Source organism: Perna viridis, chromosome 10 (assembly GCF_037379345.1).
Source record: "Perna viridis isolate PV_CMFRI_1.1 ecotype Kerala chromosome 10, ASM3737934v1, whole genome shotgun sequence".
NCBI classification, from domain to species: domain Eukaryota; kingdom Metazoa; phylum Mollusca; class Bivalvia; order Mytilida; family Mytilidae; genus Perna; species Perna viridis.
Genome location: NC_142454.1, coordinates 39,937,152 through 39,954,132, shown reverse-complemented (window position 1 = coordinate 39,954,132; position 16,981 = coordinate 39,937,152). Strand labels below are relative to the sequence as shown.

General features: G+C 33.9%; 1 protein-coding gene and 1 long non-coding RNA gene across 7 annotated transcripts; one reads left to right on the top strand and one right to left on the bottom strand.

Moving 5' to 3' along the window:
- The first annotated feature begins 178 nt into the window (after window positions 1–178).
- Window positions 179–4,718, top strand: LOC148605742 (peroxidase-like protein 3). The gene is made up of 5 exons (XM_088547614.1): window positions 179–182; window positions 581–1,247; window positions 1,611–1,780; window positions 2,604–2,706; window positions 4,487–4,718. The coding sequence occupies exons 1-5, from the start codon at window positions 179–181 to the stop codon at window positions 4,572–4,574; spliced, it is 1,032 nt and encodes a 343-aa protein (XP_088403740.1). The 3' UTR covers window positions 4,575–4,718.
- A 409-nt stretch (window positions 4,719–5,127) lies between these two features.
- Window positions 5,128–16,981, bottom strand: LOC148605741 (uncharacterized). 6 transcript variants are annotated; one of them, XR_015915946.1, is made up of 5 exons: window positions 16,794–16,981; window positions 10,671–10,929; window positions 9,047–10,079; window positions 8,331–8,506; window positions 5,128–5,705 (listed from the first exon to the last, which is right to left on the bottom strand). It is a non-coding gene; the product is annotated as an uncharacterized LOC148605741 (long non-coding RNA). The 6 variants fall into 6 exon arrangements; XR_015915949.1 differs by having other exon boundaries at window positions 9,047–9,164; window positions 16,794–16,961; XR_015915947.1 differs by lacking the exon at window positions 10,671–10,929 and adding an exon at window positions 5,975–6,187 and having other exon boundaries at window positions 9,047–9,164; window positions 16,794–16,896.

Genomic DNA, 16,981 nt, shown 5'->3' with positions numbered 1-16,981 from the left:
TTCAAAATTATTTCCCTTACCTTAGATCTACCTCCTTAAAGAAGCATTTTACAACGAAAATCAAAGGAGGACTTAGATTAATGTCATGTGATCAAATTTTGCATAACTAGCAATAAATAGGTACTTAAGATATTGTGTGATTTATAAATAAAAAAAACAATTTTTTTTTAAATCAGACATGGGTTTTTGTTGCGACTCGGAATATGAAAAAAGGACTATCATAAGTATACATAAGTTTTGACTTGATCATTTTAAAACCACAATGTTAAAAGAATGTGACCAAATATTTTTCATTTTATAAGCAAAGTTCTTTTACATGTGAAATTCGCAGACCATCCTGACAATTACGATAGTGTCATAACAACATATACATTTGTGTTCACAAACGAAAATCGTGACATTGTAAAAGGCTTTTTTAAAAATCATACATGGGTTTTTGTTGTGACTCGGAATATGAAAGAAGTACATCATAAGTATACATAATTTTTGACTTTATCATTTTAAAACCACAATGTTAAAAGAATGTGACCAAATAGTTTTCATTTTATAAGCAATGTTTTTTTACATGTGAAATTCGCAGACCATCCTGACAATTACGATAGTGTCATAACAACATATACATTTGTGTTCACAAACGAAAATCGTGACATTGTAAAAGGACTTAAGCATTATGGATGGTCAGGTGATCAACTCCTCCGCGAAGCCAGAAAAATTCTCACTGCTATTTATCAACATATCGTATATACCGAATACCTCCCAGTTATTATTGGCGTTCAAGCTGTAAGACAATATGGACTCGCCAGTAGGAAAAAAGGTTTTAACACCGTTTATGATCCACGTGTCGATGCCTCTACTCGGAATGCATTCAGTGCAGCCGCATCGCATTTCGGCCATTCCATGGTTGATAGACTTAATAATGACCTTCTTGGGTTATTTGCGCCAGCAGACGTAAAAAACTATTCAAAAACGTTGCAGTCGCAAAGTTACAGGATCATATCTCAATTTCAAGGAAAGTCGGATAGATTTTTCACAGACTACTCTAGAAACAAGTTGTTTGAAACGATGCCAGGGAATGGTTTTGATTTAGGAGCCCTTACTTTACAAAGAGGAAGAGATCATGGTCTTCCGTCTTACAATAAATTTCGGCAATTTTGTGGGCTTCCTCCGATTCTCCATTTTGGCAATGTATTAATGGGATTCCAAGACCACAACATCTATGCAGCAAAGGCATTGGCATCAGTTTATAGGTAGTACATGTAATGCAATTAGATATATTTTCGATATTTGTTTCAGTAAAACAACGGGCAGTCATGCATCCAAAGCGTAGGTCTAATTTTTATGATTATAACAAAGAGTATAAAAATGATTTTTTCATAATGTACATTAAGGAAAAGGGTCATTAACCATAGAACGATACAATATGTCACCAGTTCCTCTAAATTCTTAAATGCATAAAATTTGACATTTTCTTTCTTACTTTCACAAAAATTAAGATGAACCCTTCGACAAAGAAACCTGTGCTTCTCCTCTGTGGAAAGGAAACATCATATGTAATGAGAATAAAAATGTACGTTCATATGAAATTATAAAACTAAAATGTTTCTCACCAGACATCCGGATGATATAGACCTGTTTGCTGGTGGCATGTCGGAGAACGTTGTTCCTGGCGGTATTGTAGGTCCAACGTTTCAATGTCTCTTCGTCAAACAATTTGAAGCTTACAAGAAAGGAGACAGATTTTTCTATGAAAACAAATTTCCTGAAACTGGTTTTACTTTTGGTAAGTTAATCAGTAGTAACGTTCTGACACTCGTGTGTTTACAACCTTATTAGACTAGATCACAACTTGCAGGTCTCGAGAGTCAAAAACGGCCAACAAACATCCTACAATGAATATATCTGTTAACCAAAGGTGTCTGAGTATTGGAAGACTCTTGTTTTAAAATAAAGTCGCTGTAATGATTTTGTTTCGGAAAAGCTACATAGAGGCATTATAAATGGGGTAGCCCAATTGTGATTCATACTTTAACGATACCTGATTGAGAAAACAAAACTTAAATTGTTATAAATGATTTAGAAGTGGTAAAATAATGTTCTAGTTCAAACGGGTTACTGTAAATGATTAAAAGTCTTTATACTTTATGAACGCTTTGCATCGCAATTTTTATAATAAAGGAATCTGTCCGATTAAATAGTACGACCAGGACCTCTGCTTGCTAGTAAAAGAGCCTCATATTTGTGTTGCGTTTTGTCTGTACACGATGATTTATTTATCAAAAATTACGTATCTTAATATATGAAAACTTAATTTTTAGTACAAGTAAACATTGTTGTACAGGTCGTAAGTGTTCATGTAGTTCTTCCAGTTTAAGGAGGTAGACCTAGGCTAAGGGGTACAACTCTTACAAAATCGTTAGAAAGTGTTTTAAATATTTTACGCCAACTCACATTTAAGGATCCAGGTAACATGGATTGATTTTATTCTGTTTAAAATGAAAGTTTGATATGCCTTGGTGAAATTGAATATGATACAAACATACCTTTCATTTCAAAAATTATGTCCCTTACTTTATGTTTACCTCTTTAAGTTTTATTTCTTTCAGATCAGTTGAACGAGATTAAAAAACAGAGTCTTTCGGCGTTACAATGCCGTCAAACTGCTGTAAGAGCAATGCCGAAGAATGCATTCGTGTCGATCAAAACCGGGTAAGAGAAAATTTCATGTGTGAAAGAAAAACCGAATACGAGGCCATTGTCAAAATGTGCGTCCATATGCAATAGCAAAAATGTTTCAAATTTTCAATGCGCTTTTTACAGATTTAATATTTTAAGGTACGAATTCGACATCCTAGATATTCAGTCCAGTTCAGTTCATTTTTTCATCTTTTTTCGAATGACTCTTCAGTCATTGTATAAAATGAGGGCGGGTGCATAAGAGGTAAAGTGTAGTATTTTATATGATTTAAGGGTGTTCCGTTAAAAATAATTTTTATGACATTTATAATTGTATTGCCTGTCGCCAGATTGACCAATTAACTAATTTCAAGGATTTACCGGATATGGCCATCATCGGTTAACACAGGGTTGTCTTCCTAAGAAGCAGGAATTGCTCATGCTTCCGGAGCACCTCAGTTCACCCCCCGTTTTTCATTGGGTTCAAGTTGCTCGATTTTATGTGATGATATATTCGTAGATGTCTTTTCCGTTGTTTTTCCATGTCAAACTATTTGTTTTTGATATAATTTTTTTCATTGATTTGATATCCATAGAAAGGAAACATATTGATTACTGTTCCTTAGAAGTCCTCCCAATAACTGTTTTATCTGGAAATACATTTAAGATAATTGTTCATGTAGTGTATATCCTCTACTCAGAAATACATGTACAATGAAAAATCGAACATTTTCTATTTATAAAATATTTCGCGGTGAAATATGCATTTGCCTCGCCTGTGTTATTTTGAAAAAAAATCCTGGATCACATAAAAGAACTTACCCCAAAAACCATATTGTCATAAATAAGAAATAGTTTGAGAATTATGCATTGTAAACAAACGTTTCAGAATTTTTTGTCTTTAAACAATCCTAATTTCGGGGATTTGATACAGATACATCGAATCTACCCAAAAGAACTTGAAATAAAGGATACTACAGACACTGTGAAGTCGGCCTCATATCTTGACCTACACTTAGAAATCGATGGTAAAGGAAAACTTTTGACCAAACTTTACGACAAACGTGATGACTTTTCATTCAAAATTGTCAACTTTCCTTTCATCTGTGGCAACATCCCTTCGGCTCCTGCGTATGGAGTGTTTATATCACAACTCTAACGTTATGCCAGAGCTTGCCGAAACTACGCAGACTTTTTGTATCGCGCTAGAACTCTAACAAATAGGCTTCTGGAACAGGGTTATGTTGCTACAAGATTGAAGTCATCACTACAGAAGATTTATGGTCGTTATCATGAACTCGTGGATCGTTAAGGTGTATCCATCAGCGCCATGAAAACTGATTTATTTAACGGGTCATAGTTTGCCTTTCCTCGTTTGTCTACCCTGGACTTGACTTTTTATGAGCAACTCGGCAGAAAGGCAGAGGACGCTTACCCTACCGGTGCACCTGGTCCATGCTCCCAGTCCGAGTTGCTCATTTACTTTTGTTATTTTGTATGTATGATTTTAGTTACTTTATGTTCTTTGTTGTGCATGTCTGTTTTCCATGTCTGGTCTTTGTCCCTGGATTATATTCTTTTGATTACCGCTATAACCTTGGTTCCCTTGATTACTCTTGTCCATTATTCATCAAAGTAATGAAAATATTGACATATAAATTTATCACGTGAATATGTTTGCGTCCTAGATCTTGCCTAGATTCTAGAATGATAGTGCATTGTCAAGTCTCCAGTTCTACTCCTAGTATTTGTCCATTAGTTTAGCATTTTAAATTGCTTAGTGCCTACGCTTTCACTTTAATTTTTTTTTCAGCCACCCATTGGTTCCATGTGAGATGTTTCCAAGACTAGATCTGAGTTTGTGGAGTCGTCATCCGAGACACAAGATGTACACATATTAAAGATATGCATTGTATCCGTGCCAATGTACTTATTGTTTTGTGTTTATTACACACGTGTTAATTACGTACGTCTTTATTTGAAACTGTTTGCAAGATTCTAGCAGAAATGAAAAGAATGTTATCCAGGGACAAAGCCCAGACAGGACAGGGAAAACAGACACACACAACAAAGTACATAAAATAACCAAACTAATACGTACAAAGCAAAAAAAGAAAATGAGCAAAACTCGGACTCCACTAAAAACTGAGAGCAGTGTAAATGTAAGTTCATATAAATGACGCTTGTTGCTGTATTTGCAATAAAAAGTGAAATAGTAAGACCAAAAGTCATGCGCTACCTCTGTAAAAATTGTGATCCGCAAAGGTGTCATTTACATTAAGTGAAAGTATTTGTAAGAATCACGCATAATTGGAAAAATCAGAATGTCAAATTTCCACCGTTATAGTTGTCCTCCATCCTCCCGCCTCTAAATATGAACTTAACCTGTGGTCCACAGATCCGAGAGTCAATAGTAGTCTTTCTTCATTGTCACTTAAATTTTCATCTGCAAAGGATAACTTCATTCAAGGATACTTTCTCTATTTGAAAAAAAATAATTTCTGCATTTCTGGATCTGCACAGAAAGGATGAGGGTACATAAGGCGCTGTCGCTCTTACTAGAAGAAATGGAATTATCTCCCTTCAACTCAAGATTGTTCTATTCTTTTTTAATTAAAAGTATTTATTTCATCTTCATTTTTAAAAAAAAAAATCAAAAGAGAAAATTTATTTTGTTTATAGCAGAAATAAACAAAGTTATATGCATATGCAATTAGCATATGTTGAATAAAGTAAAATACAATTACACCTTAGTGCTGTGTTTTACGTAAAACTGTAAGAGCTACATAAAATCATTGAGTCGCAGAGTATGTTCTGTTGAAAGCAGAATCAACAGAGATGGGGCAAATATACAAATCATCTGTTACTTTTACTTTCTCAACAACATAATAACACTGCATGAGCGGCTATATACATCTTTATAACCAGTTAAAAGTCACTAATGTTTCTCGTGCTTAACTGCAGACAGACAGACAGACAGACAAACAGGCAGTTTCATGAGCAATGTGTTCAAAGTTTTCCGAGTACAATAGCTGAAATATAATAAGCACGTAAATGCACAAATAACTGTTGATAAACTTATCAATACTGTTAATTAAATCACCAATTTATATAATATTTGCTAAGTTTTAAAATACATAAACGAGCAAAATAAAAATAAGACATTTTTTATTAGAATTTATGATTACGGATAAAGTAAATTAATGTGGGAAAGTTTGAAATATATGCATATATATATATAGGTATTAAACCTCCCGCTATCGGTCGTTTTCGGCTGCAACCTCACAACATTTTATCATACCTTCCGTAATCTTCAACGGTCTTGTCAGTCTCCCGATGGGAGCTTAAATCCTGCCGCTTTCGAAATTTTCGCTATTCATCAGTCAAAATATTGGGGATGGAACTGGGAAGTTAAGAAGCCAAGGAGTGACACACTTCAATTTTGGATCAGAATACCGGGGGTCTCCTTTTGTAGGGTTTCGGAAGATTAACATCAATGCAAACCGTGTCTCCGCTAAAATGCATGAAATATTGGTATATCGTAAATAAGAGTTCAATAAATATCACGTGGATATTCATACTACCTAACCTCAGATGGTTCACGGTCAGACCATGCTTAGTTAACCTGTCAACCTACATGTATAAGGCATTGTCGCATCCCAATAAATCCACCACTCGCGACGCGCCTGTTTTTGTTTGTTTTTTTTTTTTTAATATTTTAAAAACACAGGATGCAGCTGACTAAAATAAAAGAAAACTTCGTTCATATAAAATATAGACAATACAATTTGCATTTAATATTCGAAAACCGACAAAAAGCGGAACTGCAGACAACAATTACCACAACAGACTCACAAATATTAAAGACCTGTTATAACAAATACTTAAACTACATGTAGGCTATTAAGCACAGATATTTACACATTTACGTGAAGAATTTACATGTACATACATGCTCCTCCTGAGCGGAGCATCAAAGTACTTCCTCAAGTAACAGCTTTGATATAAAAACGGGTATTTTAAGTGTCTACATGTTTATTGGCGTATATGTCAGTGTACAGTAAATACAAATGAAATATTGGAATATTTACTATATATACAAGAAACTTAAGCAACAGGATTTTATACACAGAAATTTGCGTAAAATTGACCAGCATTTTACATATATTAAATTTGCATTATCGTATACATGTAAGAACATGTTTAATATATAAACATTGTAAATGTAAATGTATATGTATTGAAGACTTTTCCCGAATACAAACAGCTGTGTTGAAAGAACTTTGTTATATAGAACTGTACTTAATCATTGCAATAGATAAATACCCAGACCTGGATTTTTTTACAGGCAAACAATGCGAACGAACTTTATTTTTCTACTTTCAAAATAAAAATAGAAGCAATTAAAAAGCTTTATCGGCACTTGATATTATAACAGTGTTTCCAACTTTGCCAGATCGCATAAGGAAATAAAATGCGTTGCAGCATTTATTACAAAGAAAATTATCTTTAGACAGCGTGCTACAGGTTTCTATACACTATAATGCTAATACGAGCTTATTTAAAGTCTTTCATGTTTGTACTACGTTCCATGCAAAAGTAAATCATAATTTAGAACAATCTTTTATCGAGGAGATTTATACGGATATTAGAGCTTAAAGATATTCAAAACTATTGGATTCAAATATTAAATCCACAGATAAAATCCCACGTAAAGGACAGTAACGCGGTTCAAAGAATATAAGTGCACTCACCTACATGCATGCAAGTTTATAGCAGTGGCTATATCACAATCGACGTCTGATCAAAGATTATTTCAGACTTTATTTCATTCTTTGGCATAAAGGTGAGATAAAAGCTCTTTAATTAATATATCTACTCCACTTGTACAGTGTAATTAGGATTTCAGTGTATATTACACGGGTGGCCAGGTGTTTAATCATGTGACAGTTAGCTAGGTCACATGATATATGTACATGTTATGTACGACTTCGTCATTTTCGAAGAGATTTTAAGCATGATTTTAGAAGGTTCTTTGTTAAATGCACGAAGAGATCCAGCGTTAACCAGAAAATCCTTTTTCCCGTAGAAAGATTTTATAAATGCACACTTTCAGAATCAATCTTTTTGTTGGTTAACGCTGGATCTCACTATAAAATATGTGACAGAAGAGTGAAAAATGCTATTTTATTTTCAGAATAGCCTTCCAGGTGGTTTTTGTGCATTCGTTTCTGTATTGTTACTCTTTAAATCACAAACTGAATGCATACAATTCAAAATTTACAATATGTATTACATTATTATTTTGTTTTCTTCCGAATTGATGATTATTTTTTACCAATTATTTCAGTAGGCAGAACAATGCCTTATGGACCCTTATTGTTTTCAATGGAATCAATAGAATGTTAAAAAATAAATGACGTTTTGACAGAGTTATTTGCCGAGAATTGTTTATTTCAATTGTATTTCAATGAAATTATGTAATCAGTTTACCAAACTGATATGGCAAATCTTGTCAAATTAAGGCGGTCGACCTGGGCTACGGAACTTTACTCTTGAAATCAGTGATATGTTAGTATCATATTCAATTTCACCAAAGCCTATCAAGCTTTCATTTAAAACAGGATGAAATCAGTTCAAGTTACTTTGATGCTTACGTGAGATTGATGTGAAATGCTGAGTACAAATGTTCCAATGATTTGTAATAGTCCTTTTCCGTAGCTCTACCTCCTTAAGCTTAAACATTTTGTTTTATCCACTGTCCCATTCTTACGAAGATAAACACTAACTCTTTATATCAAAACTTTGACAAGCTTGTTCATAGGCAGCTTGGCTGTTTTAAAAAAAATAATTAATTTTACCAATAGACATTTTTTCCGTGCTTTACTGTTTCTTCTGAGCTCCTATAAGTCTTATATTGCTTCTTTGTTGCTGAATGGTTTTTTAAGTATAAGCTAGTACTTCAGCATTTGTGACATGGCTTTAACCTATCGACCTCGAATTGCAATCATTGTGTATTTTAATTGCAGAAGAAAATGAAAGTTACAAGATGCAACACCTTCTGTACACTTACAAACATCTACAGCAACATATCTAGATTCGAAACTACATGTAATTAACTTTACAGATATTATGATTTTTTTTTATTTCAGTTGAGAACTGATGTTTTGAAACGAAAGTGATATGAAAATAATTGAACATGAATATGAACAGGTATATTCTATAATAGTTAAAATATACAAAATATAACAGAAACATTTTTTATTTCGTTAAATACAACATATGTGACAGAAAAGTTAATTGGTGTCAATATCATTTAGTAAGTAAGTGTTAAAATGGAAAGCTGACAAAGAATCAGTAAAAAAATATTTACCGCTCAGCGTTAACGTGTAGGAAATTGAAGCCGTCACCAGTTAAACGGATCAATGACTGACGGATCGGTTAACGTCCTATAACTCAGGGTAGGACAAAAGAGCTAGACAGAAATACATCTAAAATAGATCATGAAAATATGACGTTTTGTTTGAACATTTTAAGCTATATGATTGTTTACTCTTCTCTCTCTTCATTTCAATTACGGGAAAACAAAATATTTTCGGAGTAAAAGCCGTTACAGGGCATAATAATCAGAACTTTTGTTATTATGAAAATGTAAAACAACAAAAGCAAAAACAAAATACAAAAACAAAAAACAGGCAGATATTTCAGACAAATGTTGCCTTTCTCCAGGCACAAGAACATGATTTCTATCAATTAATATGCTTATATTACGACAATAAAAAAACACATATTTAGCACATGATCAGCTCCTATTGCGTTCTATTTTTATTGAACAGTTGTAATTCGAATGCGCACAGTAACGGTTTTGCGAGTGTATGCGTAAAATCCCAAAATATGTACGTAAGCAAGCTGTTCAGTTCACAAATAACAATACACAATAACTGGTTTGGGGCAGTTTACAGTTATAAACCGAAAAGCGACTTATAAAAAGCGTTAACTAGCCCAAAAAAGATTATTTTTTATAAAAATTTAAAAAAGATTATAAAAGGCATAACCTGTTCAAAAATTCATTATAATTTTATTTCCAATGAATAAATTATAATGTAAGGGTAAAGAAAAATTCCAAACCAATCTCCACCGGATTAAAACTCATTCATGAAATATAACATCAGCATGTAAAGACCAACAAATTACAAATTATGTTAGAGGTGTACAATTTGCAAAGCACAATTTAGTTGTTCCATTCGCGGGACTCAAACTTGTTCATCTGTGACATCACTTTAACTAGATCCGATGCCCAAAACCACTCGCGATCGACCAGCTAAGCATATAAAATTGAACATTCGCTGGTCAGGTCATTCCCCCTCGTAGGTCTAGGTGGAAGAGTAACCAATGGAACTTAGATTCTAGCGGAAAACAAAAGAGTGTAAATCGTGGTCAAAGACGAGACATGGAAAACATACACACACAACAAAGATCATAAAATAACAAAACTAATACGTACAAAGCCATAAAAGGAAACGAGCGACTCTTGACTCCACTAAAATCTGGGAGTATGAACCAGGTGCACCGATAGGGTAGGCGTTCTCTACTTTTCTAGAAACACCAGTCGAGTTGCCGAAAAAAGTCAAGTCTATGGTTTTAGGTTGTAGTTTAGCACACGATATATGGTAGTACAAGTTAGCTCGTCTAGGTGTTTTTATGTAAGATATGGGATCAAATTTACGAAAAATGTCACAACAAATAAATATTGTACACACGTCCCCAAAGTTAATTTGATTCTGTAAATACATGATGGCATAATACCTTGCTTGTTTAGAAATAATATAAAATTACTGGTCTTGTCACGAACTATGTTTAAAACTTAGATATAAAGCAGGAATTGTGTAAAATTACTGAAGTGTTTTCTAAAAATCATACATATTTTATTTATTTATTTCCATATTTTCTAGATGCAAACAAAATAAGGATGACTTAAACTGAAAATAAATACTGACCAGAATAACATGCATTTGAAATTATAATGCTTTCTATAAAGGATTGTTTGTCCAATGTCTTGATTTGACCCGTTAACTGAGATCCGATTTTATAGACCTATATAAATCGTTACGAATGTGATGCCATAGTCTTCGTTCAGAAGTTTTTTTCCAAACTTTGAGCGAAGGTCTGTTTTTGGTTTAGGATTCTCTCTTTTGCTCTATATAGAACTTTATGTCTTCTTGTTGAAGTTGGCTAATATCTTCCATCTTGGTATATCTAAATAACATGTGTCTGTGAATCATTTCGGCTATTCTTGTTTTATTTATTTTCATCTCATAGCTCTCTGGACTATTCTGGATATTTTTTTTTTATAAATAACAACTTGGTTCGTTGCTGTTTATTTTTTGTTTTGCATATAAGTAACTATATCAGAGAAAGAGTAATCAAGGGAACCAATATTCTAACGGAAATCATAAGAAAGTAATCCAGGGACAAAGACCAGACATGAAAATCAACGCTCACACAAAAAAGAACATAAAACAAACAAAATAATTCATACAAAACAACAAAAGTAAATGAGCAAATCGGACTCCGCTAAAACTGAGAGCATGAGTCATGTGCAGGGTAAGCGTCCTCTGCCTTTCTAGAAACACCAGCCAAGCTGATCATAAAAAGTCAAGGTCAGGACAGACGAAACAATAAAAGGGAAACTATGACATTTTGAACAAATCAGTTTTCATGGTGTTAAAGGATACACCGTTACCATCATAATGACAACAATAAACTGTTGTGGTGATGACTGTAATCTTGTAGAAACATAACCTTGTTTCTGAAGCCTATTTATAAGGAGAACAGTATGATATAAAAAGTCTGCATAGTAACGGCAAGCTCTATCATAACGCATTAGCTGTGATATAAAAAAACTACATACGCAGGTGCTGAAGGGATGTTGCAACAGATGAAAGGAAAGTTGACAATTCGGATTGAAAAGTCATCGCGTTTTCGTATATTTTGATCAGTAGTTTTCTGTAACTATCGGTCTCTAAATGTAGATCAAGATATGATGTTGACTCACAGTGTATGTAGTATTCTTTATCTTAAGTTATTTCGGGTAGATGCAATGTATCAAACCCCCGAAACTAGGATTGTTTAACGATAATACGTGATTTGTATGGCGAAGACTGCGATTAAAGGATCTAGCTAAACGATGTCCTTTCTTATGGATCAGACCAACTATAACGTCAGCTAAATAAGAGTAAAGAAATAGGTCAGCAAGTAGAGGAGCACAATTTGTTCCCATTGGAATGCCGACCGTTTGTTGAAAAACGAATCCACCACCCTGGATAAATATGTTTACAAAGAATGAGGAATCTCCACCAAAATCTACATATTAGTATCTAGGTACACCGTCGTTTTTAGTGGGACAACAATGTATAATGTTTTCATGTCGGGATTTTAACTGAGTATTGGGATTGGAAGTATAACTATTAAGATTTGAACAAAAAAACATATGCTTTTAATGGTATTGTACACTGATAAAATCGTAGATTGAGGGTTTACAGAATATCTATCAAAATTTAGCAAGATTCACATTGAATCAATACTACGGGGGTAAAAAAGTGACATCGTAGGACCAGAGACCCTCTTTGACAGCTATGAGTATAGAATTTAAAGGTTTTGAAAGAGGTTTGGTGGTACACTTTGCAGGCCCAGCTATGTAGCGTTGTTTGCATGGATCCTTATGGAGTTTAGAAACCCAGTATATAGAGGGTAGATCATAATCTTCGTCTTTGGTAGAGAGACGAAAAAAATATAGCTCAGATTTATGGTTAAGAGAGTGTGATAGCAGTATAGGTCTTAGTACTGGTATTATTTTCTACGTCTACCTCTGATAATCAAGATAGTATGTAATATGTTTTGCAGACAAAATAAAATATTTTGGGCTTTGTCGGCTGGTATGGCAACATATTTATCATGTATATTAGACAATTTGTGTGCTACATCGCTGTCTTTAAAATCTCATGTAGCATTGACACACATTGACCTTATTTAAACTTCCATGCGTTTAAAAATTAAAGACCTCATAGCCTTCACCAACTCAGTGAATCAAAGTCTTCGTATTTTCGCTTTATCAATTTTCTTGCGTAGTCCTACACAGCATCAGTATGAAACTTATAGCTGTATTATTTTCCAATTTCTGAATCATGGTTTGCGGTTCATGGGACAGTCAAAAACTGCATTAAGGAGAGATTAAGAGGATGTTAGCAAATTAATTGCATTCAATTTGTTTTTATTTTAAAAAAAATAACTATATCATCATCAGATGACAAAGTGGGATAGAGATCCCAATTATCAAGTCAGTATAAAGTAACCAGAACATGGCAATGGCATTGGTGTTTTTTAAGGAAAATAAAGGAATGACAAGGAAAAATTCGTTGTTTCAAAAGACTAAATTATTTACAAATTTCATTATGTTTGCCTCAGGGGGAAATATTACCGTTCTACCTATTCGGTGTCAATCTGCTAGTTTATATGCTCTTTTGTACAGGACGTGAGAATATTCATCAAATACGAACATTTCTTATAAAAAAAAAGTTTATTTCTGATGTTTCCGCTACCGGTACACCGGAAATTTTCCACTATTTTTATTTATTTGAATTTGATTTTGTAGGGTTACTTGTATATCATGTTTTAATTAATGTGTGTTGTCATTCAAGAATGTTCGTAGTATTTCTGTAGTTCGTTTTGTTTGCATAGACCTTTTTGTTTTTTAACTGTCAATTCTATGTAATTAGCAAATAAGGAACATCTTTGAATATGCAGGTAAAAACGTCCCAGATACATAGAAATTAATGGTTTTATTTTCAATTATTCCCTTCCTAAAAAAAAACAAGACTATAGAAACGAAATTCTGAATGCTTGCAAAATCAACTGTTTTTATTCACTAAAATAGTAAATTTATTCAACAAAAAAAAAAGAAAAAAAAAGAAAATTCAATCTTGTATAGTTGCGCCATAAATGTTTGTTTGTTTGTTTGTTGGGGTTTAACGTCCGAGCAGCAATATTTCAGCTATATTCAGACAATGAACATGAAATGGATGACAAAATGAACATGAAATGAAAAAAAAAAAAAAAAAAGGATGGGTCACAAGGATAATAGGGTCGACAAATTTTGATTGCCACTGGAAAAAGGGGCATGGGTAAGGTCGGGCAATTTAGCCTCCTGTGGCGGAGCGCAAAGGTTCCTACTCCTATCGAATACCACAGCAGGGTTCTTTAACGTGCGAGGAACGTGGCATCGTTCCCAACACGGTGCACCACTATGGTTTGCAGTCAGGTTTTCCGTATTATAGCCTGACAACCCCAGCATGTAACACGCCAGGGGTACCCCATTCCACCACCCTGGGCACACATCCCAGTTGCTCTGTGGGCAGAGCGCCTAGCCCCCGGCTAGGTTTCTGAGCACTATTTAGTCGCCTTTTACGACAAGCTTAGCGCTGCTGCAGGCCTATTCTTTTAACACCCGGACCTGCACGGGGCGCGCCATAAATGAGTTTACATTATAAAAATACACAAAATACATGAACAAATCAGATCCTGCAAATAAAAAAATAAAACTTTAGTTTTAAGCAGGTTAATGAGTGCCAAATATATATCAGTTTTCAAAGACCACGATGTGGCAAAACATTGTCTACCATACATGAGAGATATGTTGTCGTACCAGCGGACAAAGCCCAAAACGACATTGTTTTTGTCTGCAAAACGTTTTATATCATATGTTTATCATCAGAGGTAGACGAAGAAAATAATAGCAGTGATAAGACCTATACTGCTACCACTCTCTCCAAAGAAGAGATTGTGGAAAATCATAAATCTGTGTTATCCTCTTTTGGGCTCTCTACCAAGGACAATGATTGTGATTAACCGTCTATGTACTGGGTTCCTAAACTTCACAAGAATCCATACAAACAACGTTTTTATAGCTGGATCTGCAAAATGTACCACCAAACCTCTTTCAAAACTTTTAACTTCTATACTCACAACTGTCAAAGAGGTTCTGCAGTCCTACCACAACACTTGTTACTCCCGTAGTGGTATTAATTCAATGTGGATCCTGAAAAATTGGAAAGATATTTTGAAAACAATCAGCTCAAGACTATTATCTGAATATAATAGCATTAAAACCTATGATTTTTCACCACTGTATACTTCTATTCTCCATACTCAGTTAAAATCCTGACTTAAAAACGTTATACATCGTTGTTTTTCAAAAAATATGGTACACCTAGATACAAATATATAGTTCTTGGTAGAGACTCCTCATACTTTGTAAGAAATAATTCCAAATCATCTTCCAAATACACAGAGGAAGATGTTTACAAAATGCTGGAATTTTTAATCGACAACATATTTGTCCATTGTGATGGACGTGTTTTTCAACAAATGGTCGACATTCCAATGGGAACAAATTGTGCTCCTTTACTTGCTGACCTATTCCTTCACTCTTATGAGGCTGACTTTAAAGCTGATCTGATCAGAAAGAAAGAATATCGTTTGGCTAGATCCTTCAATCTCAGTTTCCGCTATATAGATGACGTATTATCTTCAAACAATCCTAACTTCGGGGATTTGATACATCGCATCTACCCAAAAGAAATTGAGATAAAGGATACTACAGACACTTTGAAGTCAGCCTCATATCTTAACCTACACTTAGAAATCGATGGTAAAGGAAAACTTTTCACCAAACTTTACGACAAACGTGATGACTTTTCATTCAAAATTGTCAACTTTCCTTTCATCTGTGGCAACATCCCTTCGGCTCCTGCGTATGGAGTGTTTATATCACAACTCATACGTTATGCCAGAGTTTGCTGAAACTACGCGGACCTTTTGTATCGCGCTAGAACTCTAACAAATAGGCTTCTGGAACAGGGTTATGCTCCTACAAGATTGACGTCATCACTACAGAAGTTTTATGATCGTCATCATGAACTCGTGGATCGTTATGATGTATCCATCAGCGCCATGGAAACTGATTTATTCAACGGGTCATAGTTTTTCTTTCCTCGTTTGTCTACCCCGGACTTTACTTTTTATGAGCAACTCGGCGGGTGTTTTTAGAAAAGCAGAGGACGCTTACCCTACCGGTGCACCTGGCCCATGCTCCCAGTTTTTAGTGGAGTCCGAGTTGCTCATTTACTTTTGTTACTTTGTATGTATGATTTTAGTTACTTTATTTAGTGTCTGGTCTTTGTCCCTGGATTACATTCGTTTGATTAAAGCTATATGTTAAAACCTAAAGTATGAAGTTGCAAAACTTTTTCTGGATCTTTTTTACTTTTAAAGACATTCTAAGTGAAGTAAAGGATCAATGATAAACACCAAAATTTTGATTTCGATTTCGAGCAATTTTCGCCCCACCATGCCATGCCAAATCCCCCATGCTATAAAATTGTCATTTGATAAATTCCCAGCTGCAGCCCTTGTTTCTTTATACTACTGAGTGTGTAATCATTTTTCCATAAAAAGATGAATATAAATGCGTTTCTTCGGCAATGAGAATAAATTAAGATGTGGTTAAAATGAGGAATCTCTGAAATTTGGCAAATTGCCCAAATTTTAAAACTGATCTATTGATATTTTTCAGATCACTGATTATAACATAGGCTTGTTGTTTTGGAAAAGTCTAATTATAGTTAACCAAGTTCACTGCAGATATATTAAAAACTTTGTAAAAAATAATGTCTTAATTTTGCATGTTTTTCACTTGAAAGTTAGCATTTTCCTAGGAAATTCTCAGAAAACAAAATGGTGGCCATATCTCGGCCATATTGGATTTTAAAATAGTTTCTGCTTAAGGTTTATTTTGGGTTCGATTAAAACAGGTTTTGATGTACTTTTAATTGACTTTGATGACCTCGAAGTAGATATATATATAGATATATTTAAAGTATATTGACATTTCAACAAAATATTGTTAAATCATAACATCTTGTTAAGAATTTTCGTGGGTATCAAATTTGTGGAATGTTTGAATTCGGGGTTTGACCGATCTCTTCCACCTAAAATATAACCCAAGAAAATTAATACTCGACTGGCAATACTTCTTTCATATTAAAATACATTTATCACCATACCCCTCTTGATGTACAACCACTGCCTTTCACAAATATTTATCACGAATTGCGTTTTAATATTTTTTCCGTATTTTGTAAAATTTGATCTTAAAATAGAAATATTGTACTTTCATTTTCAATCTTTTACTTTCTGAAAACTACAATGTAGTGTTATAGATTCATAGTAACTAAACAATAACATTTCCTGT

Bases quoted from the DNA above. Each gene is read 5' to 3' on its own strand.
- LOC148605742 (XM_088547614.1), top strand. The intron at 1,248-1,610 runs GTAGTACATGTA...GTTTCTCACCAG, and splicing joins GCATTGGCATCAGTTTATAG to ACATCCGGATGATATAGACC. The intron at 2,707-4,486 runs GTAAGAGAAAAT...TTTTTTTTTCAG, and splicing joins TTCGTGTCGATCAAAACCGG to CCACCCATTGGTTCCATGTG.